Source organism: Mauremys mutica, unplaced genomic scaffold (genome assembly GCF_020497125.1).
Source record: "Mauremys mutica isolate MM-2020 ecotype Southern unplaced genomic scaffold, ASM2049712v1 000330F_np12_obj, whole genome shotgun sequence".
Classification (NCBI taxonomy): domain Eukaryota; kingdom Metazoa; phylum Chordata; order Testudines; family Geoemydidae; genus Mauremys; species Mauremys mutica.
Window position 1 is genome coordinate 343,848 of NW_025422919.1, and position 27,567 is coordinate 371,414.

Consider the following 27,567-nt stretch of genomic DNA (forward strand, 5'->3'; position numbering starts at 1 on the left):
GGGCCCTATAGAGAACAAGGTCCATACGGCCGGGCCCTATAGAGAACAAGGTCCATATGGCCGGGCCCTATAGAGAACCATGCTCTGTGGTCCATACGGCCGGGCCCTATAGAGAACAAGGTCCATACGGCCGGGCCCTATAGAGAACCATGCTCCGTGGTCCATACGGCCGGGGCCTATAGAGAACAAGGTCCATACGGCCGGGCCCTATAGAGAACAAGGTCCATACGGCCGGGCCCTATAGAGAACCATGCTCCGTGGTCCATACGGCCGGGCCCTATAGAGAACAAGGTCCATACGGCCGGGCCCTATAGAGAACCATGCTCCGGGGTCCATAGGGCCGGGCCCCATAGAGAACAAGGTCCATACGGCCGGGCCCTATAGAGAACAAGGTCCATACGGCCGGGCCCTATAGAGAACCATGCTCCGTGGTCCATAGGGCCGGGCCCCATAGAGAACAAGGTCCATACGGCCGGGCCCTATAGAGAACCATGCTCTGTGGTCCATACGGCCGGACCCCATAGAGAACAAGGTCCATACGGCCGGGCCCTATAGAGAACCATGCTCCGTGGTCCATACGGCCGGGCCCCATAGAGAACCACGCGCCGCTGTCCCCATGGCCGGGCCCCACAGAGACCCCCGCCCCCGCCCCGCGGTCCATACGGCGCTATAGCGCCCGCCCCGCGGCTCGGCCCCGCCCCCCGGCGCACGGCGCCCCGCCCCCCGTGCGCGCTGCGCTCACACGCAGCGGGCGGCGGGGCCGGGCCTGGGGCTGCGCGGGGCGATGGCGGCCGGCGGCGCGGGCGGAGGCGGCGGAGTCCCGGCAGGTACCGGCCCGGGGGGCCCCAGCGCGGAGCCCGATCCCCGCGCGCGGGGGAGCTGGTGCATGCGGGGGTGTGGGGCAGGGTGCGGGGGGGCTGGTGCATGCGGGGATGTGGGGCAGGGGCAGGGTGCGGGGGGGCTGGTGTATGCGGGGGGGTGGGGCAGGGTGCGGGGGGGGGGGGTGCATGAGGGGGTGTGGGGCAGGGGCAGGGTGCGGGGGGGCGGGTGCATGCGGGGGTGTGGGGCAGGGTGCGGGGGGGCTGGGGCATGCGGGGGTGTGGGGCAGGGGCAGGGTGCGGGGGGGGGCTGGTGCATGCGGGGGTGTGGGGCAGGGGCAGGGTGTGGGGGGCTGATGCAGGCGGGGGTGTGGGGCTGGGTGCGGAGGGGGCTGGTGCCTGCTGGGAGTGTGGGGCAGGGTGCGGGGGGGGGCTGGTGCATGCGGGGATGTGGGGCAGGGGCAGGGTGCGGGGGGGGCTGGTGCATGCGGGGGTGTGGGGCAGGGTGCGGGGAGGGCTGGTGCATGCGGGGGTGTGGGGTAGGGGCAGGGTGCGGGGGGGCTGGTGCATGCGGGGGTGTGGGGCAGGGTGCGGGGGGGGCTGGTGCATGCGGGGATGTGGGGCAGGGGCAGGGTGCGGGGGGGCTGGTGCATGCGGGGGTGTGGGGCAGGGTGCGGGGGGGCTGGTGCATGCGGGGGTGTGGGGCAGGGTGCGGGGGCGCTGGTGCATGCGGGGATGTGGGGCAGGGGCAGGGTGCGGGGGGGCTGGTGCATGCGGGGGTGTGGGGCAGGGTGCGGGGGGGCTGGTGCATGTGGGGATGTGGGGCAGGGTGCGGGGGGGCTGGTGTATGCGGGGGTGTGGGGCAGGGTGCGGGGGGGCTGGTGTATGCGGGGGTGTGGGGCAGGGAGCGGGGGGGGCTGGTGCATGCGGGGGTGTGGGGCAGGGTGTGGGGGGGCTGGTGCATGCGGGGGTGTGGGGCAGGGTGCGGGGGGGCTGGTGCATGCGGGGGTGTGGGGCAGGGGCAGGGTGTGGGGGGGCTGGTGCGTGCGGGGATGTGGGGCAGGGTGCGGGGGGGCTAGTGCATGTGGGGGTGTGGGCAGAGGCAGAGCGCGGGGGGGCTGGTGCCTGCTGGGGGGCAGGGACAGGGTGCGGGGGCTGGTGCATGCTGTGAGGGGGTCTGTGGAGCAGGGAGGGGCTGATGGGGGTGGGGGGACACGTGCTTTGGAGGCTGTGAGGGGTCTCTGGGGCAGGGACAGGCTGATGGGGCGGCAGGTGGCTGCTGGTTGTGTAGGGGGTTCTGTGGGGCAGGTGCATTGGGGGTTTGTGGGGGGGTCGGTGAGGCAGAGAGGGGCTGCTGGGGCTGTGGGGGGGAGCAGGTGGGTTCTGTGGGGCAGGGAGGGGCTGGTAGGGGTGTAGGAGGGGCGGGTGGATGCTGTGGCGGGGTTCTGTGGGGCAGGGAGGGGCTGGTAGGGGTGTGGGCGGCAGGTACATGGGGGGGTCTGTCAGGCAGCAGGAGGCTGGGGGGGCAGGTGGATGCTGGGGGTGTGGCAGTGTCTGGGGCACAGAGGGGTTGATGGGGGGCAGGGAGAGGATGGGGGGGTGGGGTCTGTGAGGCAGGGAGGGGCTGATGGGGATTTGGGGGGCAGTTGGATGCTGGGGGGGTGTTGGCAGGTGCACGGTGGGGGACACTGGAGATGTGGGGGGCAGGGCGTGGGTGCTGGGTTGGGGGTGCACGGGAGGGGTGGGGGGCAGGTGGACGCTGGGGGTCTGCAGCTGTTGGTGACGGGGGCAGGGGGTGCAAGGGGGGAGATGGAGGTCGGGGGGGGTCTGTGGGGCTGGAGGTGGGGGGCACTGGAGCCGTGTGTTGGGCACGGATCCCCCCAGCCGAAATCGGGCAGCGTGTGGTGGAAACGCCAGGGGATGCGGCCCTGCCAGAGCCCCCCTGACCCCCCCAGAGACCCCTCGCCCTGCCGGAGCTTTAAGAGGGGAGTGGGGGCTGGTGGGTCAGACCAGGGGGCGCTGGGAGCCAGGACTCCTGGGTTCTCTCCCCAGCTCTGGGAGGGGAGCGGGGGCTGGTGGGTTACAGCAGGGGGGGCTGGGAGCCAGGACTCCTGGGTTCTCTCCCCGGCTCTGGGAGGGGAGTGGGGGCTGGTGGGTTAGAGCAGGGGGGGCTGGGAGCCAGGACTCCTGGGTTCTCTCCCCGGCTCTGGGAGGGGAGTGGGGGCTGGTGGTCAGAGCAGGGGGGGCTGGGAGCCAGGACTCCTGGGTTCTCTCCCCGGCTCTGGGAGGGGAGTGGGGGCTGGTGGGTTAGAGCAGGGGGGACTGGGTGCCAGGACTCCTGGGTTCTCTCCCGGGCTCTGGGAGGGGAGTGGGGGCTGGTGGGTTAGAGCTCGGGGGGCTGGGAGCCAGGACTCCTGGGTTCTGCCCCCGGCTCTGGGAGGGGAGTGGGGGCTGGGGGGTTAGAGCAGGGGGGGCTGGGAGCCAGGACTCCTGGGTTCTCTCCCCGGCTCTGGGAGGGGAGTGGGGGCTGGTGGCTTAGAGCAGGGGGGGCTGGGAGCCAGGACTCCTGGGTTCTCTCCCCGGCTCTGGGAGGGGAGTGGGGGCTGGGGGGTTAGAGCAGGGCAGGCTGGGAGCCAGGACTCCTGGGTTCTGCCCCCGGCTCTGGGAGGGGAGTGGGGGCTGGGGGGTTAGAGCAGGGGGCGCTGGGAGCCAGGACTCCTGGGTTCTCTCCCCGGCTCTGGGAGGGGAGTGGGGGCTGGTGGTTAGAGCAGGGGGGGCTGGGAGCCAGGACTCCTGGGTTCTCTCCCCGGCGCCGGGAGGGGAGTGGGGGCTGGTGGTTAGAGCAGGGGGGCTGGGAGCCAGGACTCCTGGGTTCTCTCCCTGGCTCTGGGAGGGGAGTGGGGGCTGGTGGGTCAGAGCAGGGGGGGCTGGGAGCCAGGACTCCTGGGTTCTCTCCCCGGCGCCGGGAGGGGAGTGGGGGCTGGTGGTTAGAGCAGGGGGGCTGGGAGCCAGGACTCCTGGGTTCTCTCCCCGGCGCCGGGAGGGGAGTGGGGGCTGGTGGTTAGAGCAGGGGGGCTGGGAGCCAGGACTCCTGGGTTCTCTCCCCGGCGCCGGGAGGGGCTTTCCTCTTCCCGGCCTGTTGTCGAGTGGCTTCCCCGGGGTTCCCAGGGCTCCTTGGTGACCCAGCCCGAGTCACTTCCCCTTGGCTCGGCTCCCGGGGCGGGGGGGGGGGGGGGGCAGAAATCTCCTTGCACTTGGGCCGGGGTGGGGCCGCATTGAACCCTGCGGCTGGCGGCTCGTTAAAAGGGCAACGGCTCGGAGCCACTAGAAACCTCCCTCCTCCTAGGATCTCAAAGCACAGGGCTCTCAGCCCCCCCTGCTCTAACCCACCAGCCCCCACTCCCCTCCCAGAGCTGGGTAGAGAACCCAGGAGTCCTGGCTCTCAGCCCCCCCCGCTCTACCCATCAGCCCCCACTCCCCTCCCAGAGCTGGGTAGAGAACCCAGGAGTCCTGGGTCTCAGCCCCCCCCCCGCTCTACCCATCAGCCCCCACTCCCCTCCCAGAGCCGGGGAGAGAACCCAGGAGTCCTGGCTCCCAGCCCCCCCCACTCCCCTCCCAGAGCCCAGCGCCGGGCGAGGGGTCCCTGGTTAACGGCAGCCCCGCCCCAGAGGTGGCCGCATTCCATGTGGCGGTAGCTGGAGCAGCGAGCAGAGGTGCCGTCGTGTGGCGGGCGGACGGAGGTGACGGCTCGCAGGGGATGTGGGGAGGCCCGGCTGGATGGGCCCCGCGGTCTGGGCTGGGGGGTGGGGGGGCCGGGACGGGTTGTGCCCTGGCGGCGGGTGAATCTGAGTCCTGCTGCTCTGCCGTTGCCAGGTCTGAGCCGTTCCCCTGCGCGCCGTGAGATGAGCCCCCCAGGCCCGGAGCTCTAGTCAGCCAGCGCCAGGCCCCGACCATGAATAACAAGGAAACCACAGAGCTCTCCGGTGAGTCCCCCCCCCGACCCCTCCTCCTGGAGCCGCGGAGAGAACCCAGGAGTCCTGGCTCCCAGCCCTCCTGCTCCAACCCACCAGCCCCCACTCCCCTCCCAGAGCCAGGGAGAGAACCCAGGAGTCCTGGCTCCCAGCCCCCCCCTGCTCCGACCCACCAGCCCCCACTCCCCTCCCAGAGCCGGGGAGAGAACCCAGGAGTCCTGGCTCCCAGCCCCCCCCTGCTCCGACCCACCAGCCCCCACTCCCCTCCCAGAGCCGGGGAGAGAACCCAGGAGTCCTGGCTCCCAGCCCCCACTGCTCTAACCACCAGCCCCCACTCCCCTCCCAGAGCCGGGGGGAGAACCCAGGAGTCCTGGCTCCCAGCGCCCCCTGCTCTAACCCACCAGCCCCCACTCCCCTCCCAGAGCCGGGGAGAGAACCCAGGAGTCCTGGCTCCCAGCCCCCCTGCTCCGACCCACCAGCCCACACTCCCCTCCCAGCGCCGGGGAGAGAACCCAGGAGTCCTGGCTCCCAGCCCCCCCTGCTCTAACCACCAGGCCCCACTCCCCTCCCGGAGCTGGGGAGAGAACCCAGGAGTCCTGGCTCCCAGCCCCCTGCTCTAACCCCCCAGCCCCCACTCCCCTCCCAGAGCCGGGGAGAGGACCCAGGAGTCCTGGCTCCCAGCCCCCCTGCTCTGACCCACCAGCCCCCACTCCCCTCCCAGCGCCGGGGAGAGAACCCAGGAGTCCTGGCTCCCAGCCCCCCCTGCTCTGACCCACCAGCCCCCACTCCCCTCCCAGCGCCGGGGAGAGAACCCAGGCGTCCGGGCTCCCAGCCCCCCCTGCTCTGACCCCCCAGGACCGTCTCCGATACCTGATTGTCGCTCTCTCCCTGTCCGCAGAGAAGAGCCACCACCTGAAGCTTTTCCTGCCCAAGAAGCTGGTGGAGTGTCTGCCCAAATGCCCTGCGCTGCCCAAGGAGCGGCTGCGCTGGAACACCAACGAGGTGGGGAGTGGGGCAGGGGCCTGTCCCCTCTGGGGGGCGCCGGCTCCCCCCCGGCCCCAGGGCGGGTACTGGCTGGCTCAGGGGGGCGGGGAATGGGGCAGGGGCCTGTCCCCTCCGGGGGGCACCGGCTCCCACCCGGCCCCAGGGCGGGGACTGGCTGGCTCAGGGGGGTGGGGAACGGGGCAGGGGCCTGTCCCCTCTGGGGGGCACTGGCTCCCACCCGGCCCCAGGGCGGGGACTGGCTGGCTCAGGGGGGTGGGGAATGGGGCAGGGGCTGTCCCCTCTGGGGGGCGCCGGCTCCCACCCGGCCCCAGAGGGGGGACTGGCTGGCTCCGGGGGGCGGGGAATGGGGCAGGGCCCTGTCTCCGCCCCATGGGCTGGGGTGGGGGGCACAGGAAGGGGGGGGCTGCCTGTGGCCCGTGCTGACCCGCGGGTGCTGGCGTGTTGCAGGAAATCGCCTCCTATCTCATCACCTTCGAGCGGCACGAGGAGTGGCTGTCCTGCGCCCCCAAGACCCGGTGAGCGGCCGGCGGGACGGGGGGCTGGGAGGAGCGGGGGGCGGAGGGAAGGGGGGGGAGATCTGGGGGGGCGGGAGGGGCTCTGTGGCTCCCCACCTGACACCCCCCCCCCCGCCCGGTGCCAGCCCCCAGAACGGCTCCATCATCCTGTACAACCGGAAGAAGGTGAAGTACCGCAAGGACGGCTACTGCTGGAAGAAGCGCAAGGACGGGAAGACCACGCGCGAGGACCACATGAAGCTGAAGGTGCAAGGGATGGAGGTAGGCGGGGGGCGGGGCCTGGGAGCGGGGGGCGGGGCCTGGGAGCGGGGGCCGGGGCCTGGGAGGTGGTGGGGTGGGGCCTGGTTGGTGGTGGGGCGGGGCCTGGAGGCAGGGGGCGGGGCATGAGTGGTGGGGCGGGGCCTGGGGCATGGCCTGGTTGGTAGTGGGGCGGGGCCTGGAGGCAGGGGGCGGGGCCTGAGTGGTGGTGGGGTAGTGCCTGGGGGCGGGGCCTGGGGCAGGTGGCGGGGCCTGAGTGGTGGTGGGGCGGGGCCTGGAGGCAGGGGGCGGGGCATGAGTGGTGGGGCGGGGCATGGGGCAGGGCCTGGTTGGTAGTGGGGCGGGGCCTGGAGGCAGGGGGCGGGGCCTGAGTGGTGGTGGGGTAGTGCCTGGGGGCGGGGCGTGGGGGCAGGAAGTGGGGGAGAGGAGCCGGGGCTGGGTCACAGCTGCAGGGGGCGGGGTCCGGACCGGGTCAGGGGGACTGTGGGGCAGGCTGGGGGGCGGTGCCCCTAGAGCTGAGGGGGGCAGGCGGTGGGGGGCTGGCTGCCCCCCGGGAGCGGGGCAATGGGGCACCGGTGTGAGCAGGACCCACTGCACGTTTGGGGGGGGGGCCCAGCTCTCCCCCGCCCCCCAGCGCTGAGCACCCCCGTCTCCCCGCAGTGTCTCTACGGCTGCTACGTCCACTCGTCCATCGTCCCCACATTCCACCGCCGCTGCTACTGGCTGCTGCAGGTACCGGGGGGGGGCGGTTTGGGGGGGCCGGGTCAAGGTAAAGCACCTAAAACCAACCTGCGAGGGCTCTGAACAGAGACCCTGTGGGTCTCGCACGGTCCCGGCCCCCCGCTCTGACCCACCAGCCCCACTCCCCTCCCAGCGCCGGGGAGAGAACCCAGGAGTCCTGGCTCCCGGCCCCCCTGCTCTCACCCACCAGCCCCACTCCCCTCCCAGCGCCGGGGAGAGAACCCAGGAGTCCTGGCTCCCGGCCCCCCTGCTCTGACCCACCAGCCCCCATTCCCCTCCCAGAGCCGGGGAGAGAACCCAGGAGTCCTGGCTCCCAGCCACCCTGCTCTGACCCACCAGCCCCCACTCCCCTCCCAGAGCTGGGGAGAGAACCCAGGAGTCCTGGCTCCCAGCCGCCCCTGCTCTGACCCACCAGCCCCCACTCCCCTCCCAGAGCCGGGGAGAGAACCCAGGAGTCCTGGCTCCCGGCCCCCCCTGCTCGTACCCACCAGCCCCCACTGCCCTCCCAGTGCCGGGGAGAGAACCCAGGAGTCCTGGCTCCCGGCCCCCCCTGCTCTAACCCACCAGCCCCCACTCCCCTCCCAGAGCCGGGGAGAGAACCCAGGAGTCCTGGCTCCCAGCCCCCCTGCTCTAACCCACGAGACCCCACTCCCCTCTCAGAGCCAGGGAGAGAACCCAGGAGTCCTGGCTCCCAGCCCCCCCCTGCTCTAACCCACCAGCCCCCCCTCCCCTCCCAGCGCCGGGGAGAGAACCCAGGAGTCCTGGCTCCCAGCCCCCTGCTCTAACTCACCAGCCCCCACTCCCCTCCCAGAGCCAGGAGAGAACCCAGGAGTCCTGGCTCCCAGCCCCCTGCTCTAACCCACCAGCCCCCCCTCCCCTCCCCTCCCAGCGCCGGGGAGAGAACCCAGGAATCCTGGCTCCCAGCCCCCTGCTCCAACCCACCAGCCCCCACTCCCCTCCCAGAGCCAGGGAGAGAACCCAGGAGTCCTGGCTCCCAGCCCCCTGCTCTAACCACCAGCCCCCACTCCCCTCCCAGAGCCGGGGAGAGAACCCAGGAGTCCTGGCTCCCAGCCCCCCCTGCTCTAACCCACCAGCCCCCACTCCCCTCCCAGAGCCGGGGAGAGAACCCAGGAGTCCTGGCTCCCAGCCCCCTGCTCTAACCCACCAGCCCCCCCTCCCCTCCCAGCGCCGGGGAGAGAACCCCGGCGTCCTGGCTCCCAGCCCCCCCCCCCCCCGAGGGCGGGAACCCCGGCATCCTGACGCCCCCGCCCCCGCAGAACCCCGACATCGTGCTGGTGCACTACCTGAACGTGCCGGCGCTGGAGGACTGCGCGAAGCTCTGCGGGCCCATCCTCTGCTCCATCAACAGCGACCGCAAGGAGTGGCTGAAGTGGTCGAAGGAGGAGCTGGTGACGCAGCTCAAACCCATGTGTAAGGAGGGGGCGCCGGGGGGGGGCGTGGTGGTGGGAGGAGGGCCCCGGGGGGGGGCTGTGGGGCAGGGAGGGGGCGGGTGAAGGGTTGTCGCACTGACGGGCACCCCCCACGGCCCGCATGGGGACCACTGTGGGTGCGATCTGGGCGTCCGTGACAGCGGGGCAGCCCCAGGTGAGTGGGTGGGGGGCCCAGCTGGGTCGCTCCCCCCCCCCAAGTCTCTCTGTGCCCCCCCCAGTTCACGGGATAAAGTGGACCTGCAGCAACGGGAACGGGACCACGGAGTTCTCCATCGAGCAGCTGGTGCAGCAGATCCTGGAGAGCCACCAGGCCAAGCCCCCGCCCCGCACCCACGCCTGCCTCTGCAGCACCAGCCTGGGTCAGTGCCCCCCACCCCCCGAGAGAACCCAGGAGTCCAGGCTCCCTGACCCCCCTGCTCTGACCCACCAGCCCCCACTCCCCTCCCAGAGCCGGGGAGAGAACCCAGGAGTCCTGGCTCCCAGCCCCCCTGCTCTGACCCACCAGCCCCCACTCCCCTCCCAGAGCCAGGGAGAGAACCCAGGAGTCCTGGCTCCCAGCCCCCCCTGCTCTGACCCACCAGCCCCCACTCCCTTCCCAGAGCCGGGGAGAGAACCCAGGAGTCCTGGCTCCCAGCCCCCCCTGCTCTGACCCACCAGCCCCCACTCCCCTCCCAGAGCCGGGGAGAGAACCCAGGAGTCCTGGCTCCCAGCCCCCCCTGCTCTGACCCACCAGCCCCCACTCCCCTCCCAGAGCCGGGGAGAGAACCCAGGAGTCCTGGCTCCCAGCCCCCCCTGCTCTGCCCCCCATGTGCCCAGAGCCGCCCTCCCCTTCCCCATCTGGGGCAGCGCCCCTGGCGCCCCATCAGTGTGTGTGTGGGGGGGAGCAGTGGCTGGCGTCCGGGGGCGGGGCAGGTGCTGGGGACCCACAGCCTCTGTCCGTCTGTCCCCCTAGCCCCACCATCTCGCTGCCTCGCCCCAGAGGTGGCTGCATCTCAGCACCCCCCCTCCCCTCTCACCCCGCGGTCCCCCCCTCACGTGCGCGTGTCTCGCCCCCGCAGGCAGCCCGGGGCACGTCCCGCACCGGTGCAGCAGCACCAAGCACCGCATCATCTCCCCGAAGGTGGAGGCCCGGCCCTCCCCTGCCCTCCCCGACCCGCCCCGCCTGGCCGAGCCCAAGCCGGAGCCGGCGCCGGCTAAACCCGACCGGAAGCAGCCCCCGGCGCCCGCCGAGCCCCCCTCCCCGGACGCCCCCCGGCCCTCGCCCGCCCCGGGGCTGCCCGGCAGCGCCGTCCTGGTGGTGGCCGGCCCGGAGAAGCCGCTGGCCCTCACGCCCAGCCAGCACCTGGTGGCGGGCAACCCGCCGGGCCTGGCCCTGCTGCCGGGCCCCGGGCTGCTCCTGTCGCAGACCCTGGAGACCGGCATGGAGACCGGCATGGAGGCCGGCTCCGGCGCCTTCGACCCCGACTGCTTCCTCAACAGCCCCGCCCGGGGCCAGACCTACGGCCGCCGGGCCCCGGAGCCGGCCCCCCCCGGCAACCGCTTCTTCATCCAGGACGACGCGGGGGCGCCGGGGCGGGGGGGCGGCCGGGCCCCCGCCGGGGAGACGCCCATGGAGACGGGGGGGCCCCGGCCGGGCGGCGGAGCCGGGGAGCACCTGCCGGACGAGCTCTACTCCATCATCCCCACGGGGGCGGGAGTGGGGCCGGAGCTGCCCTTCGGCCTCTCCCTGGACTGCCTCATCTCCGAGCTCATGACGGAGGGGGCCGGGGCCGGGGAGGGGAGCAGCCCCCCGCGCCCGGCCCTGCCCGACGCCCCCGGCGAGGCCGCCCCCCCGGAGGGCTTGGCGGCGCCGGAGCCGCTGGTCACCATCACCGACTTCTCGCCGGACTGGTCCTACCCCGAGGTGAGCAGGGCGTTTGCGGGGGGGGGGGGGGGCTGGGATCAGGGGGGCCCCCTGCCCCTCCCTCCGCCCCCCCCCCATTAACCCCTCGCTTCCCCGCAGGGCGGCGTCAAGGTGCTGATCACGGGGCCGTGGACGGAGGAGACGGATTCCTACACCTGCCTCTTCGACCGGCTGCCCGTGCCGGCCGCGCTGATCCAGTCGGGGGTCCTGCGCTGCTACTGCCCCGGTACGGGGCGGGGGGCGGGGGCCTGGCCCCTCTGGGGGGCGCCAGCTCCCACCCGGCCCCAGGGCGGGGACTGGCTGGCTCAGGGGGGCGGGGAATGGGGCAGGGGCCTGTCCCCTCTGGGGGGCGCCGGCTCCCCCCCGGCCCCAGGGCGGGGACTGGCTGGCTCAGGGGGGCGGGGAATGGGGCAGGGGCCTGTCCCCTCTGGGGGGCGCCGGCTCCCCCCCGGCCCCAGGGCGGGGACTGGCTGGCTCAGGGGGGCGGGGAATGGGGCAGGGGCCTGTCCCCTCTGGGGGGGGCCGGCTCCCACCCGGCCCCAGGGCAGGGACTGGCTGGCTCAGGGGGGCGGGGAGCGGGGCAGGGGCCTGTCCCCTCTGGGGGGTGCCGGCTCCCCCCCGGCCCCAGGGCGGGGACTGGCCGGCTCAGGGGGTGGGGAATGGGGCAGGGGCCTGTCCCCTCTGGGGGGCGCCGGCTCCCACCCGGCCCCAGGGCGGGGACTGGCTGGCTCAGGGGGGCGGGGAATGGGGCAGGGGCCTGTCCCCTCCGGGGGGCGCCGGCTCCCCCCCGGCCCCAGGGCAGGGACTGGCTGTGGGGGGTGGGGCTCGTGCTGCCCCCTCTCACTGCCCCCTCCCTCCCGTAGCCCACGAGGCCGGGCTGGTGGCCCTGCAGGTGGCCCGGGACGCCCGGCTCGTCTCCACCTCGGTGCTGTTCGAGTACCGGGGCCGCGGGTTCCTGGGGCTGCCCAGCCCCCAGCTGGACTGGCTCTCCCTGGACGGTGAGTGGGGCGCCGGGCGGGGGGAGGGGCAGACCGTGGGGCTGGGAGCCAGGGTGGATGGTTTTCAGGGGGTGGGGGGAGGAGTCAGGGGGGGCAGGAGAGATTGTGGGGTGGGGCCTTGGGGCCCAGGGCCGCAGCCTCTGTGGGACACCCCGAAATTCATCGCACATGGCCACAAAGCTGCCTCCCCCCCACCCAGTTTCCAGAGAGTTGGAGGGAGGGGGCAGGGCTGGGAGCCAGGACTCCTGGGTTCTCTCCCCGGCTCTGGGAGGGGAGTGGGGGCTGGTGGGTTAGAGCAGGGGGGCCGGGAGCCAGGACTCCTGGGTTCTCTCCCCGGCTCTGGGAGGGGAGTGGGGGCTGGTGGGTTAGAGCAGGGGGGCTGGGAGCCAGGACTCCTGGGTTCTCTCCCCGGCTCTGGGAGGGGAGTGGGGGCTGGTGGGTCAGAGCAGGGGGTGCTGGGAGCCAGGACTCCTGGGTTCTCTCCCCGGCTCTGGGAGGGGGGTGGGGGCTGGTGGGTCAGGGCAGGAGGTGAGCAGAGAATCATGGGGTCCCCCCCCAGTGCCAGCCAGAAGGCAAGAGCTCATCCAGGTAGGGCCAGCAGGTGGCAGCACTGCTGCCCTGCGTAGCTGATCTCAGCCAGCTGGTGTATGCGGTGGGGGAGGGTGGGGTGGGGGGTCTTTTGGGAGGGGGTGGGGGGGTGGGAAGGGAGCAGGTCACAGACATGATACCCCGGGAATGTGTGTATAGAGCAGCTGGGTCGGATGTAACAGGCCCAGACAGAATTCCCTGCCCCACCTCCAAAAGGGGGGGAGATCCCTTCCCGGCACTGGGATGCGCCCACCTCTGGGGCGGGGCGGCCGGTTACCCAGGGACCCCTCGCCCGGCGCTGAGATGCAGCCACCTCTGGGGCGGGGCGGCCGGTTACCCGGGGACCCCTCGCCCGGCGCTGAGATGCAGCCACCTCTGGGGCGGGGCGGCCGGTTACCCGGGGACCCCTCGCCCGGCGCTGAGATGCGCCCACCTCTGGGGCGGGGCAGCTGGTTACCCAGGGACCCCTCGCCCGGCGCTGAGATGCAGCCACCTCTGGGGCGGGGCGGCCGGTGACCCAGGGACCCCTCGCCCGGCGCTGAGATGCGCCCACCTCTGGGGCGGGGCGGCCGGTTACCCAGGGACCCCTCGCCCGGCGCTGAGATGCAGCCACCTCTGGGGCGGGGTGGCCGGTTACCCGGGGACCCCTCGCCCGGCGCTGAGATGCAGCCACCTCTGGGGCGGGGCGGCCGGTGACCCGGGGACCCCTCGCCCGGCGCTGAGATGCGCCCACCTCTGGGGCGGGGCGGCCGGTTACCCAGGGACCCCTCGCCCGGCGCTGAGATGCAGCCACCTCTGGGGCGGGGCGGCCGGTTACCCGGGGACCCCTCGCCCGGCGCTGAGATGCAGCCACCTCTGGGGCGGGGCGGCCGGTTACCCGGGGACCCGGCGCTGAGATGCGCCCACCTCTGGGCAGGGCAGGGACAGGGTTAACAGCCGGCCTGGTGAGCTCGGGGAGGGTTGCTGGTGGGGGGGACGGCCCCCCCTCCCCGTAGATATTTTGGTCCCATTGAGAGCGGGGCGGCGGGGGGGGGGGACAGAGCACTGCTGGCCGGGCTGCAGGCGGGAGACGGGCAGACACCCGGGGCTTGGGGGGGGGAATCCCCCTCCCCCCCCCCCGAGATGTCTCTGCCTCTCGGGGAAGTTTTGGGGGAGCAGGTGGTTCTTTCCCGAGCCGTGGGGACCCAGGAGTCCTGGCTGGTAATTCCACCCCGCTCCTCACTTGGCCCCGCCCCCACACGCACGTGGGCGGGTGTGGGAGCCCCCCCGCCAGGAGACTCCTGGCTTCTCGCAGGGAGACTCCCGGCCCCTCTGCCCAGAGCTATGGAGAAGGAAGGTACCGGGGCTGGGGGGCAGGGGGTCCGTGGGGCACAGGGCACCAGCGAACCCCAGTGCCCCGACTGCGGGGGGGGGGGGTCTGCGGAGTACCAGGGTGGGCTGGGAAGGGGAGTATGGGGCTGGATTGTGGGAGGCAGTGGGGAATGGGGTGGGGCTGGATTGTGGGGTGCAGTGGGGGATGGGGTAGGGCTGGATTGTGGGGGGTAGCGGGGGGCTCGATTGTGGGGGGCAGTGGGGGGAGGGATGGGGCTGGATTGTCGGGGGCAGTGGGGGATGGGGTGGGGCTGGATTGTGGGGGGTAGCGGGGGGCTCGATTGTGGGGGGCAGTGGGGGGATGGGGCTGGAGTGTGGGGTGCAGTGGGGGGATGGGGCTGGATTGTGGGGTGCAGTGGGGGGAGGGATGGGGCTGGATTGTGGGGGGTAGCGGGGGGCTCGATTGTGGGGGGCAGTGGGGGGATGGGGCTGGATTGTGGGGGGCAGTGGGGGATGGGGTGGGGCTGGATTGTGGGGTGCAGCGGGAAATGGAGCTGGATTGTGGGATTCACGGGGGGGATGGGGCTGGATTGTGGGGTGCAGTGGGGGATGGGATGGGGCTGGATTGTGGGGTGCAGCGGGGGATGGAGCTGGATTGTGGGGTGCACCAGGGGGAGGGATGGGGATGGATTGTGGGGTGCACCGGGGAATGGGGCTGGATTGTGGGGTGCATTGGGGGGATGGGCTGGATTGTGGGGTGCAGTGGGGTGGATTGTGGGGTGCAGTGGGGGATGGGGTGGGGCTGGATTGTGGGGTGCAGCGGGAAATGGAGCTGGATTGTGGGATTCACGGGGGGGATGGGGCTGGATTGTGGGGTGCAGTGGGGGATGGGGAGGGGCTGGAGTGTGGGGTGCAGCGGGAAATGGAGCTGGATTGTGGGATTCACGGGGGGGATGGGGCTGGATTGTGGGGTGCACCGGGGAATGGGGCTGGATTGTGGGGTGCATTGGGGGGATGGGCTGGATTGTGGGGTGCAGTGGGGTGGATTGTGGGGGGCAGTGGGGGATGGGGTGGGGCTGGATTGTGGGGTGCAGCGGGAAATGGAGCTGGATTGTGGGATTCACGGGGGGGATGGGGCTGGATTGTGGGGTGCAGCGGGGGATGGGGTGGGGCTGGATTGTGGGGTGCAGCGGGGGAGGATATGGGTGCGGTGGGGCGCTGGAAGGGGGCCCATGGGGAGCGGGGGCAGGCTGGATGGAGGTGCCTGAGGACAGAGCCGCATGCCGGGAATGCCCCCCCCAGCAGAGCCCCCCCCCACTCCACTCCCAGCTGGGGGGGGGGGCTTGGCTCTGCCCTTCCCGCCCTGGGGGTGGGTCGCAGCGCAGGGCTGGGGGGTCGGGGGGGGGGCGGGTGCTGACAGGCTAATCCACCCGCTAGGCTGATTAGCTGCCCCGTCCCGTCCCCTCCCGCTGGCCCCGGAAATTAACCAGGCTAATCCCGAGGCACAGCAGGGTCTCTCCGCTCAGCCGCCCGCCCGGACACCTGGGTTCTCCCCGTGCTGGGAGGGGAGTGGGGGCTGGTGGGTCACAGCGGGGGGGGGGGCTGGGAGCCAGGACTCCTGGGTTCTCTCCCCGGCTCTGGGAGGGGAGTGGGGGCTGGTGGGTCAGAGCAGGGGGGGCCGGGAGCCAGGACTCCTGGGTTCTCTCCCCGGCTCTGGGAGGGGACTGGGGGCTGGGAGGTCAGAGCAGGGGGGCTGGGAGCCAGGACTCCTGGGTTCTCTCCCCGGCTCTGGGAGGGGAGTGGGGGCTGGTGGGTCAGAGCAGGGGGGGCCGGGAGCCAGGACTCCTGGGTTCTCTCCCCGGCTCTGGGAGGGGACTGGGGGCTGGGAGGTCAGAGCAGGGGTGCTCGGAGCCAGGACTCCTGGGTTCTCTCCCCGGCTCTGGGTGGGGAGTGGGTGCTGGGAGGTCAGAGCAGGGGGGCTGGGAGCCAGGACTCCTGGGTTCTCTCCCCGGCTCTGGGAGGGGAGTGGGTGCTGGGAGGTCAGAGCAGGGGGGCTGGGAGCCAGGACTCCTGGGTTCTCTCCCCGGCTCTGGGAGGGGAGGGGGGGCTGGTGGGTTAGAACAGGGGGGGCTGGGAGCCAGGACTCCTGGGTTCTCTCCCCGGCTCTGGGAGGGCAGTGGGGGCTGGTGGGTTAGAGCGGGGGGGCCGGGAGCCAGGACTCCTGGGTTCTCTCCCCGGCTCTGGGAGGGCAGGGGGGGCTGGTGGGTTAGAGCGGGGGGGCCGGGAGCCAGGACTCCTGGGTCCCGGCTCCGGCACGGGGAGCGGGTGTCGTGTCTCACGCACGCCCCCCTACCCCCAGATAACCAGTTCAGGATGTCGATCCTGGAGCGCCTGGAGCAGATGGAGAAGCGAATGGCAGAGATGACGGCGTCCTCCCAGCAGCAGCGGGGGGCCGCGGGGGAGACCCCCCACACACAGGTGAGACCCCCGGGGCCCGGATTCTCCCGGGAGGGAGTCGCTGGGGCTGGGTTCTTATGGTAGGGTCTCCTGGGAGGTATTTTGATTTGTTTGTTATTGTAGGGTCTCTCAGGAGGACTGGTGCAGATTCCTTATTCTCAGGTGCCCTGGGGGAGGCTGGGGTTTGAATAGCTCGGGTCAGTTACTGTGCAAAACCCCCGGGAGTGTCAGGGGCTGGGAGCCCGGACTCCTGGGTTCCTCCCCGGCGCTGGGAGGGGAGTGGGGGCTGGTGGGTCAGAGCAGGGGGGGCTGGGAGCCAGGACTCCTGGGTTCCTCCCCGGCTCTGGGAGGGGAGTGGGGGCTGGTGGGTCAGAGCAGGGGGGGCTGGGAGCCAGGACTCCTGGGTTCCTCCCCGGCTCTGGGAGGGGAGTGGGGGCTGGGGGGTTGGAGCAGGGGGGGCTGGGAGCCAGGACTCCTGGGTTCTCTCCCCGGCTCTGGGAGGGGAGTGGGGGCTGGTGGGTCAGAGCAGGGTGGGCTGGGAGCCAGGACTCCTGGGTTCTCTCCCTGGCTCTGGGAGGGGAGTGGGGGCTGGTGGGTAGAGCAGGGGGGGCTGGGAGCCAGGACTCCTGGGTGCTCTCCCCGGCTCTGGGAGGGGAGTGGGGGCTGGTGGGTCAGAGCAGGGGGGGCTGGGAGCCAGGACTCCTGGGTTCTCTCCCCGGCTCTGGGAGGGGAGTGGGGGCTGGTGGGTCAGAGCAGGTGGGGGCTGGGAGCCCGGACTCCTGGGTTCTCTCCCGGCTCTGGGAGGGGAGTGGGGGCTGGTGGGTCAGAGCAGGGGGGCTGGGAGCCAGGACTCCTGGGTTCTCTCCCGGCTCTGGGAGGGGAGTGGGGGCTGGTGGGTCAGAGCAGGGGGGCTGGGAGCCAGGACTCCTGGGTTCTCTCCCTGGCTCTGGGAGGGGGGGGGGGCGGGTGGGTCAGAGCGGGGGGGGCTGGGAGCCAGGACTCCTGGGTTCTCTCCCTGGCTCTGGGAGGGGAGTGGGGGCTGGTGGGTCAGAGCAGGGGGGCTGGGAGCCAGGACTCCTGGGTTCTCTCTCCCCCTCTGGGAGGGGAGTGGGAGCTGGTGGGTTAGAGCAGGGGGGGCTGGGAGCCAGGACTCCTGGTTTCTCTCCCCGGCTCTGGGAGGGGAGTGGGGGCTGCTGGGTCAGAGCAGGGGGGGCTGGGAGCCAGGACTCCTGGGTTCTCTCCCTGGCTCTGGGAGGGGAGTGGGGGCTGCTGGGTCAGAGCAGGGGGGGCTGGGAGCCAGGACTCCTGGGTTCTCTCCCTGGCTCTGGGAGGGGAGTGGGGGCTGGTGGGTCAGAGCAGGGGGGGCTGGGAGCCAGGACTCCTGGGTTCTCTCCCTGGCTCTGGGAGGTGAGTGGGGGCTGGTGGGTCAGAGCAGGGGGGGCTGGGAGCCAGGACTCCTGGGTTCTCTCCCTGGCTCTGGGAGGGGAGTGGGGGCTGGTGGGTCAGAGCAGGGGGGCTGGGAGCCAGGACTCCTGGGTTCTCTCCCCGGCTCTGGGAGGGGAGGGGGGGCTGGTGGGTCAGAGCAGGGGGGGCTGGGAGCCAGGTTCCCCTGCACCCCCTGGGTTGTGCTCGGCCTCCACTATCTCTCATCAGCCCTCCCCCCACCCCCGCTCTGCCCAGCCTGACGTCACTCTCCCCTTAAGCCCTTATCTGTGTTGCTATTTCGGGGGCCCCGTCCCGAGGGGGGTTAATTTTAGCCGGGTGGCGGCGGCTCGGGTGTCGCGGGGCTGGGCTCGCTGCGGGGCGAGGCGGGGGGATTACAGAGGCATTTTCCAGCCCGCCGGGCCAGGACAGGCCAGGCATTCTTTCCAGCCTGCGCGAGGGGAAAATCGAGCCGGGGGGCGGGGGGTGGGACAGATGGCCATAGAGATCCCTCGCCCGGCGCTGGGATGCGCCCAGCTCTGGGGCGGGGCGGCCGGTTACCCAGGGACCCCTGGCCCGGCGCTGAGATGCGCCCACCTCTGGGGCGGGGCGGCCGGTGACCCGGGGACCCCTCGCCCGGCGCTGAGATGCGCCCACCTCTGGGGCAGGGCGGCCGGTTGCAGAGTCCCTGGCTCTCCCCGCAGGCCGCCGCGGACTCCTTCGAGGAGCGGATCGTGGCGCTGTGCGAGAAGATGATGTCTCGCTCCTCCTGGCTCCACTCCGACACCCTGGTCCATGACATCAGCTTCCGGGGCATGACCCTGCTGCACCTGGCAGCCGCCCAGGGCTATGCCCGGCTCATCGAGACGCTCATCAAGTGGCGGTGAGTTCCCCAGGCTGACGGGGGCCCGGGCGGGGGGGGGCGATCCGTTCTCCCCCCCCTAACGCTTGGGATTTTTCTGCAGGAACCTCAGTGCCGAGAGCCTCGATCTGGAGCAGGAAGTGGATCCCCTGAACGTCGACCACTTTTCCTGCACCCCCTTGGTGAGGGGGGCCCCAAGCTGGGAGGATTTTGGGGGACAGGCCCCAAGGGGAGGGATGGGTGGGTGACCCTGCTGATCCCCCTGCCCCACAGCGCCCCCTAGCGCTGCCCTGGGGCCAGCCCTGCCTGCCAGGGGAGAGCGCCCGCTGCTGAGCCCCCTGCCCTACACCCTGCCCCACAGCGCCCCCTAGCGCCGCCCTGGGGCCAGCCCTGCCTCCCAGGGGAGAGCGCCCCCTGCTGAGCCCCCTGCCCCGCTTCCTGCCCCACAGCGTCCCCTAGCCCCACCCTGGGGCCAGCCCTGCCTGGCAGGGGAGAGCGCCCCCTGCCGAGCCCCGTGCCCCGCTCCCTGCCCCACAGCGCCCCCTAGCGCCGCCCTGGGGCCAGCCCTGCCTGCCAGGGGAGAGCGCCCCCTGCTGAGCTCGCCGCTCCGCTCCCTGCCCCACAGCACCCTCTGCCCTGCCCCACAGTGCCCCCTGCTGCCCCCGCCCCGCTCCCTGCCCCACAGCGCCCCCTAGCGCCGCCCTGGGGCCAGCCCTGCCTGCCAGGGGAGAGCGCCCCCTGCTGAGCCCCCGCCCCGCTCCCTGCCCCACAGCACCCTCTGCCCTGCCCCACAGTGCCCCCTGCTGCCCCCGCCCCGCTCCCTGCCCCACAGCGCCCCCTAGCGCTCTGCTCTCTTCCCCCCCCCCCAGATGTGGGCCTGCGCCCTGGGCCACCTGGAGGCGGCCCTGCTGCTGTACCGCTGGGACGGCCGGGCCCTCTCCATCCCGGACTCGCTGGGCCGGCTGCCCCTGGCCGTGGCCTGCGCCCGTGGCCACGTGGCCCTCGCCGCCCGCCTGGAGGAGCTGCAGCGCCAGGAGCCGAGCCCGGACAAGGGCTGGGGGCCGCCCCGCCCGGCCGAGGGGCCGCGCATCCCCTCCCCGCTCTCCGCCAGCCCCGACACAGGTACCGCGCCGTCCCCCAGGGCGTGGGGGGCCGGGACGGGGGGGGGTGTTGGGGGGGGCCGGTTCCCCCCCCCTCCGCTCGCTGACACCCCCCTCGCCCCAGGGCTCAGCACGGTGAGCAGCGTCTCCTCGCCCTCGGAGCTCTCGGACGGCTCCGGCTCCGTCACCTCGGCCTACTCCAGCGCCTCGGCCCTGCGCGACTCGCCTGCCGGCAGCCCCGAGCCCGAGGCCGCCATGGACTTCGGCCCGCCCCCCGAGGGCTGGTACCTGCGGGACCCCCCCAGCCCGCGCTGCTCCCCCCGCTTCTTCATGGACTACCAGGGGGCCCCCGGGCGGGAGCTGCTGGCGTACGGGGAGAACGCGGAGAACGAGGGCTACCTGCCGGCCACCGACGTGCTCCAGGTACTGGGGGGGGGGGGGGGGATGGGCTGTGATGGGGGGGCACCCTCCTCCCTGTGGTAAAGAAAATTGACTGGCCTCAAGTCACTAGCAGGGAGAGAACCCAGGAGTCCTGGCTCCCAGCCCCCCTGCTCTAACCACCAGCGCCCACTCCCCTCCCAGAGCCAGGGAGAGAACCCAGGAGTCCTGGCTCCCAGCCCCCCGAGTTCTAACCACCAGCCCCCACTCCCCTCTCAGAGCTGGGCAGAGAACCCAGGAGTCCTGGCTCCCCCCCCACAGGTGGACATGATCACGCTGGCGAAGCAGATCATCGAAGCGACGCCCGAGCACATCAAGCAGGAGGGTTTCAGCTCCGCGGCCGAGGTGCCGCTGCGGGAGCGAAGCGGGAACATGGGGCTGAGCGAGACCATGTCCTGGCTGGCCAGTTACCTGGAGAACGTGGACCAGCTGCCCAGCGTCTCCCAGCACAGGTACCGGCCTGGCTGGCTCGGGGGGCGAGGAATGGGGCAGGGGCCTGTCCCCTCTGGGGGGCGCTGGCTCCCCCCCGGCCCCAGGGCGGGGACTGGCTGGCTCAGGGGGGCGGGGAATGGGGCAGGGGCATGTCCCCTCTGGGGGGCGCCGGCTCCCCCCCGGCCCCAGGGCGGGGACTGGCTGGCTCAGGGGGGCGGGGAATGGGGCAGGGGCCTGTCCCCTCTGGGGGGCGCCGGCTCCCACCCGGCCCCAGGGCAGGGACTGGCTGGCTCAGGGGGGCGGAGAATGGGGCAGGGGCCTGTCCCCTCTGGGGGGCGCCGGCTCCCACCCGGCCCCAGGGCAGGGACTGGCTGGCTCAGGGGGGCGGGGAATGGGGCAGGGGCCTGTCCCCTCTGGGGGGCGCCGGCTCCCCCCCGGCCCCAGGGCGGGGACTGGCTGGCTCCGGGGGGCGGGGAATGGGGCAGGGGCCTGTCCCCTCTGGGGGTGCCGGGGTGGCTGGGGTCTCTCTCATGGCCCCTGCCCCCTGTGCCCCCCAGGCCCGTGTCCTCGTCCCGGGTGTGTCTCAGCGCCCTGCAGGCCCCGCTGGGGGAGCTGCCCTTCGACCGGCTGCCCCCGCCCCCCACCGCCGCCAGCTGGGCCGAGTTCCTCAACGCCTCGGCCAACGGGAAGATGGAGAGCGAGTTCGCGCTGCTGACGCTGTCGGACCATGAGCAGCGGGAGCTCTACGAGGCCGCCCGCGTCATCCAGACGGCCTTCCGCAAGTACAAGGTACCCCCGGGTTCCCCCCCGGCGACGGGCGTCTGCCCCCCGGGCCTCCCCACCCCGGCGACGGGCGTCTGCCCCCCGGGCCTCCCCACCCCGGCGACGGGCGTCTGCCCCCCGGGCCTCCCCACCCCGGCGACGGGCGTCTGCCCCCCGGGCCTCCCCACCCCGGCGACGGGCGTCCGCCCCCCGGTCCCCCCCCCCCCCGGCGACGGTCGTCCGCCCCCTCCCTCCATCATCCTCTACCTATGGGAATCCTGCACCTTTCTCTGGCTGCTGCTCACTTCCTCGGCAACAGGGATCCCCATGGCAACAGCCAATCTCCATGTATGGTCCCCTGGCAACTGGGAAGTCCCCATGGCAACAGGCATCTCTATGTACAGTCCCCTGGCAACGGGGAAGTCCCCATGGCAACAGGCATCTCCATGTACGGGTCCCCTGGCAACGGGGAAGTCCCCATGGCAACAGGCATCTCCATGTACGGGTCCCCTGGCAACTGGGATGTCCCCATGGCAACAGGCATCTCCATGTACAGTCCCCTGGCAACGGGGAAGTCCCCATGGCAACAGGCATCTCCATGTACAGTCCCCTGGCAACGGGGAAGTCCCCATGGCAACAGGCATCTCCATGTACGGGTCCCCTGGCAACTGGGAAGTCCCCATGGCTACAGGCATCTCCATGTACGGGTCCCCTGGCAACGGGGAAGTCCCCATGGCAACAGGCATCTCCATGTACGGGTCCCCTGGCAACGGGGAAGTCCCCATGGCAACAGGCATCTCCATGTACAGTCCCCTGGCAACGGGGAAGTCCCCATGGCAACAGGCATCTCCATGTACGGGTCCCCTGGCAACTGGGAAGTCCCCATGGCAACAGGCATCTCCATGTACAGTCCCCTGGCAGTGGGGAATTCCCCATGGCAACAGGCATCACCCACCCTTATCACCGGGCCCAGCAACAGGATAGCCCTCCCCCACATCCCGCCATCCCTGGGTGCCGGGAACCTGGCCCCCAGCCCCGTCTCGGCCCCCCCCCCTCACTCCCCTCTCCCCCCAGGGCCGCCGGCTGAAGGAGCAGCAGGAGACGGCGGCGGCTGTGATCCAGCGATGTTACCGCAAGTATAAGCAGGTAAGGCCCGGATGGGGGCCCCGAGGTGGGGGGCTGCCCTGGGAGCGACAGGCCAGCCGGCCACGTCGCCCCCCCAAGCAGGGCTGTAGCCTGGCGCCCGTGTGAGCCGCATCCATCGGGCCTCGGCCCGGGAGCCCCCCCGCCCCACTAACCCGCCTCTTCTCTCTCTGTCTCGCAAGCTCACGTGGATCGCCCTGAAGGTAACAAGTGTGGGGGGGGCCCCTTGGGTGACCCCGTGGGGAATAGGGGACTGGGGTGGGGATGGGCGGACTCTGATTGCAGGGAGGGGTGTGAGCTGCTAGTTCTCTCCCCGGCTCTGGGAGGGGAATGGGGGCTGGTGGGTCAGAGCAGGGGGGGCTGGGAGCCCGGACTCCTGGGTTCTCTCCCTGGCTCTGGGAGGGGAGTGGGGGCTGGTGGGTCAGAGCAGGGGGGGCTGGGAGCCAGGACTCCTGGGTTCTCTCCCTGGCTCTGGGAGGGGAGTGGGGGCTGGTGGGTCAGAGCAGGGGGGACTGGGAGCCAGGACTCCTGGGTTCTCTCCATGGCTCTGGGAGGGGAGTGGGGGCTGGTGGGTTAGAGCAGGGGGGGGTGGGAGCCAGGACTCCTGGGTTCTTTCCCCAGCTCTGGGAGGGGGAGCTGGGGCTGGTGGGTTAGAGCAGGGGGGGCTGGGAGCCAGGACTCCTGGGTTCTCTCCCCGGCTCTGGGAGGGGAGTGGGGGCTGGTGGGTTAGAGCGGGGGGGGTGGGAGCCAGGACTCCTGGGTTCTTTCCCCAGCTCTGGGAGGTGTTGCCTGATTTATAAGGTTAATAATAATAATTTGGACACTGTGGATTTTTGGCTCGCCAATCCGTGTGATTAGAAGACAATAAGGTTCTTGTCCTGAATCAGGCTCCACCGAATTTACAAAGCACCCTGCGGGGGGTGACAGGAAGCCCCCACTGGGACAGAGGTGGCCTTAGAGACTTTTTCTTAAGATAAAACAAAGCAGCGACGAAATGGGAGAATAATCCCAGTTCCTAAGTTACAGCTGTTTTCCTGCTAGTCGAGAGGTACATGGGGGACGATGGTATTTCAGGCCCCAAAGCTTTGGTTCACAGACACTCCCCCTTCCTCGATAACCCGGTGCGGGGAGAGACAGGCCCAGCCTCTGGCCCCTCAGCTTCCGCAATCCTTGAGCGAGAGGCGCCGCGCTCCGGAGAAGCTGGAGCTTAGAGCCGGCGACGCTAACGTCGAGTTTCCATAACTCGCCTCAGCGTAAAATCAAGCCCGAATCCCCACAACGAAGCTCAAAAGATCAGGGCACCGCGTCACCCACAGCAATGTCAGGGTCCCTTTACTCCCCAGGCTGGCGTGTTGGCACGTGTCGATGACGTGTACCGACGTGTTAATGACTGTTCGATCATACACACACATATATGCTATTTTGGGGCTCCCGGTTCTTTCCTGTTCAGTCTGAGGGTACAGACGTGCAACCCCCCTGTGCCGTTCTCCCAGGGTCTGGCTGTCGAGGTGAAAGGGGCCGGACACAGATGCGAACTTTGCCTTAGCTTAACGTGCAGCATGTGGCCTTGAATTACACCTGAACTGACGTTAATATAAATCTATAAACCTATTACAATAAACCAAATATAGATATGCAAGCAGGTTAATCTTATAGGCTACAGAGGAGCAGGGGCGGCCGGGAGCCAGGACTCCTGGGTTCTCTCCCTGGCTCTGGAAGGGGAGTGGGGGCTGGTGGCTTAGACCAGGGGAGGCTGGGAGCCAGGACGCCTGGGTTCTCTCCCCGGCTTTGGGACGGGGGTGGGGGCTGGTGGGTTAGAGCCGGGGGGGCTGGGAGCCAGGACTCCTGGGTTCTCTCCCCGGCGCTGGGTTCCCCCGCTGACCCCGCTGCTCCCCCGCAGTACGCCCTGTATAAGAAGATGACGCAGGCGGCCATTCTGATCCAGAGCAAGTTTCGCAGCTACTACGAGCAGAAGAAGTTCCAGCAGAGCCGCCGGGCGGCGGTGCTGATCCAGCAGTACTACCGCAGCTACAAGGAGTACGAGAAGCTGAAACAGGGGCACCGGGCCTCCGCCGCCATGCAGCAGAAGATGAAGTAGGGGCCCGGACTCCTGGGTTCTCTCCCCGGCTCTAGGAAGGGGGTGGGGCTGGTGGGTTAGAGCAGGGGGAGCTGGGAGCCAGGACTCCTGGGTTCTCTCCCCGGCTCTGGGAGGGGAGTGGGGGCTGGTGGCTTAGAGCAGGGGGCTGGGAGCCAGGACTCCTGGGTTCTCTCCCCAGCTCTGGGAGGGGAGTGAGGCTGGTGGGTTAGAGCACGGGGGGCTGCTCCCCCATCCCCACTGGCTCCTGTCACCTCTTTGGCTATGTAAAGATCCCATATATCTGGGTGGCATTGGCTGGGGCTGCCTTACCCCAGAGGTGGCCGCATCTCAGCGCTGGGCGAGGGGTCCCTGGGTCACCGGCTGCCCCGCCCCAGAGGTGGCTGCATCTCAGCGCCGGGCGAGGGGTCTCTGGGTAACTGGCCGCCCCGCCCCAGAGGTGGCTGCATCTCAGCGCCGGGCGAGGGGTCCCTGGGTAACCGGCCGCCCTGCCCCAGAGGTGGCTGCATCTCAGCGCCGGGCGAGGGGTCTCTGGGTAACTGGCCGCCCCGCCCCAGAGGTGGCTGCATCTCAGCACCGGGCGAGGGGTCCCTGGTAACCGGCCGCCCCGCCCCAGAGGTGGGCGCATCTCAGTGCCGGGCGAGGGGTCTCTGGGTAACTGGCCGCCCCGCCCCAGAGGTGGCTGCATCTCAGCGCCGGGCGAGGGGTCCCTGGGTAACCGGCCGCCCCGCCCCAGAGGTGGCTGCATCTCAGCGCCGGGCGAGGGGTCCCTGGGTCACCGGCCGCCCCGCCCCAGAGGTGGCTGCATCTCAGCGCCGGGCGAGGGGTCCCTGGGTCACCGGCCGCCCCGCCCCAGAGGTGGCTGCATCTCAGCGCCGGGCGAGGGGTCCCTGGGTCACCGGCCGCCCAGGCCCAGAGGTGGGCACATCTCAGCGCCGGGCGAGGGGTCCCTGGTAACCGGCCGCCCCGCCCCAGAGGTGGCTGCATCTCAGCGCCGGGCGAGGGGTCCCTGGGTAACCAGCCGCCCTGCCCCAGAGGTGGCCGCGTCAGCGAGGGGTGTCTCTATGATCATCTGCCCCGCTCCACCTTCGTTTCTTCTCGTCTCTCTCCCCAGGGGCACTTTCCTCACGAAGAAGCAGGACCAGGCCGCCCGTAAGATCATGCGGTTCCTGCGTCGCTGCCGGCACAGGTACGGCGGCCGAGGGGGTGGCCGAGGACAGGGGTGGGGGTGCCCCCTGCAGAGGGGTGGGGCAGAAGGAGCTGGGTGTGGGAATCTGGCTCATTGTAGGGGCTGGTGGGTGCGGTGGGATGAAAGGTAGGAGGGTGCACAGGCGTCTGTGCTCCCAGGGCTGGAATCGGGGTGGGGGGGACACCCCATGGGGTGGGATTGACGTGTTGGGGGGGGTCATCGGGAACCCCCCCCACCTTACCGAAAATTTTTCTGTGCCCCCCACAGGATGAAGGAACTAAAGCAGAGCAAAGAGGTGGAAAGTTTACAGAAGCGAGGTCTGGCCACTTAGCGCTGTGCCCCTCTGCCCCGCCCCCCGCTGCGCCCCCCACTCCCTTTCCGCGGCCCGCCAAAGCCCGGGGCAGCCACGCCGGGAACCCAGGCATCCGGGGCCGGCCGCCCCCACCTTCGCTCCCCTTCTGAAACTGTGACGACGGAGTCTTAACCCCCGGTGGCGACGGAGCGTGGCCTCCTCTGGGGGGGTGTCCGGGCCCCCCCCCGTCTTAACGATTGTGCAATAGTGAGCGGCTGGAGGGGAGCGGATGGGGGCCACACACACACCAAGGGGGCTCCCCTGAGTTGGCTTGAAGGGGATGGTGCAGCCATGCCGGGTGGGGGGGGTCTCTTCAGAACTGAGGTACCAGCTGTGGTACCCCCGTAGCCCTCCCCTGCCCCCTTCCTTTCACTGGATCTTTGTGCCAAGTTACCCCTGCCCAGGTGGGGAGCCAGGACTCCTGGGTTCTCTCCCCGGCTCTGGGAGGGGAGTGGGGGCTGGTGGGTCAGAGCAGGGGGGGCCGGGAGCCAGGACTCCTGGGTTCTCTCCCCGGCTCTGGGAGGGGAGTGGGGGCTGGTGGGTCAGAGCAGGGGGGGCTGGGAGCCAGGACTTCTGGGTTCTCTCCCCGGCTCTGGGAGGGGAGTGGGGGCTGGTGGTTAGAGAAGGGGGGCTGGGAGCCAGGACTCCTGGGTGCTCTCCCCGGCTCTGGGAGGGGAGTGGGGTCTGGTGGTCAGAGCAGGGTGGGCTGGGAGCCAGGACTCCTGGGTTCTCTCCTCGGCTCTGGGAGGGGAGTGGGGGCTGGTGCGTTAGAGCAGGGGGGCTGGGAGCCAGGACTCCTGGGTTCTCTTGCTGGCTCATACCCACCCCCCTCAGTACTTAAAGGGCCCTGTTTGCATTTCAGCCCCTTGTGCTTGGCCTGCCTTTGTCCCCAGCTGCAGGGTCTTCCCCCCCGCCCCACAACCCCCTCAGCTGGGGGCCAGGGGTGGGTCTGAGAACTACACCTCCCATGGGGCATTGCAGTGCCCAGCCTCTGGGTCTCTGCTCCCCACATCCCTTCCGGGCCTCTTCTTAAAGGAACCCTGAGCCCAGCCCTCCTGATGCCCCCCCCAGCTCCCTATACCTGCCCTCAGCAGCCCCTCCAGCTGGTCTCTCTCCCTCGCCGAGGCAGCTGTGTATATATTTACAGATCTGCTGCTGGGGGGAGTTGGGGGCGAGCCCCCCGCTTGCTGTATAAAGCCTGTGTGTGTCCCCCCCCCCCGCCTGCCCATCACACACACACACACACACCTCGTGTACATAGTTGTAATATATTGGGGGGGGGGGAGGAAAAGAAAACCCTACAGAAAATAAAAAAATTATACTGAAGAATATATTTAAAAACCAATCTTAACGCCGCTTGGGGCTCCCCGCAGCGTGGGTGGGGGGGTGGGTGGGGGGGGAGAGCTGCATGCTGGTAAACATTAAAACAACCCCCCCCTGCCCGTGGTGTTCGCCCTGCCCCCCCCCACCGCACTCTCCCCGAAATGTCCCTCCCCCACGTTTCTACCGTTTTTGCATGGGTTGGTTTGTACAAATTTACATTAAAAAGGAAAACGAAACGAAACGCAAAGCGCAGTGAGTGTGATGCCTGGGGCAGGGGGGGGGGGTCGGCTCTGGGGGGGGGGAGCTCTGCCCGGAATTGGGGGGGGTTGGGTCCCCCCCCATGGGAGGAAATGGGACCCCCGCCCCGGCGCCGGGGCCTGCGGAACTGCCCGCCACTGGATGGACTCAGCGCCGCGGGGCGGGGGGGGGGCGT

General features: G+C 70.9%; 1 protein-coding gene across 2 annotated transcripts; it reads left to right on the forward strand.

The window, feature by feature from the left end:
• Positions 1-765: 765 nt before the first annotated feature.
• On the forward strand, positions 766-26,317 carry CAMTA2 (calmodulin binding transcription activator 2). 2 transcript variants are annotated; one of them, XM_045000461.1, is made up of 23 exons: positions 766-827; positions 4,692-4,801; positions 5,688-5,791; positions 6,242-6,309; positions 6,435-6,570; positions 7,228-7,299; positions 8,586-8,739; positions 8,978-9,118; positions 9,818-10,662; positions 10,762-10,888; positions 11,526-11,660; positions 15,919-16,037; positions 18,143-18,321; positions 18,404-18,482; positions 19,170-19,422; positions 19,525-19,823; positions 20,100-20,290; positions 20,828-21,059; positions 22,107-22,178; positions 22,358-22,378; positions 24,076-24,269; positions 25,385-25,459; positions 25,727-26,317. In XM_045000461.1, exons 2-23 carry the CDS (start codon positions 4,771-4,773, stop codon positions 25,788-25,790), a joined length of 3,591 nt encoding a protein of 1,196 aa, XP_044856396.1. In that variant the 5' UTR covers positions 766-827; positions 4,692-4,770; the 3' UTR covers positions 25,791-26,317. The 2 variants fall into 2 exon arrangements, with proteins under 2 accessions (XP_044856396.1, XP_044856397.1); XM_045000462.1 differs by lacking the exon at positions 22,358-22,378.
• The last annotated feature ends 1,250 nt before the right edge of the window (positions 26,318-27,567 follow it).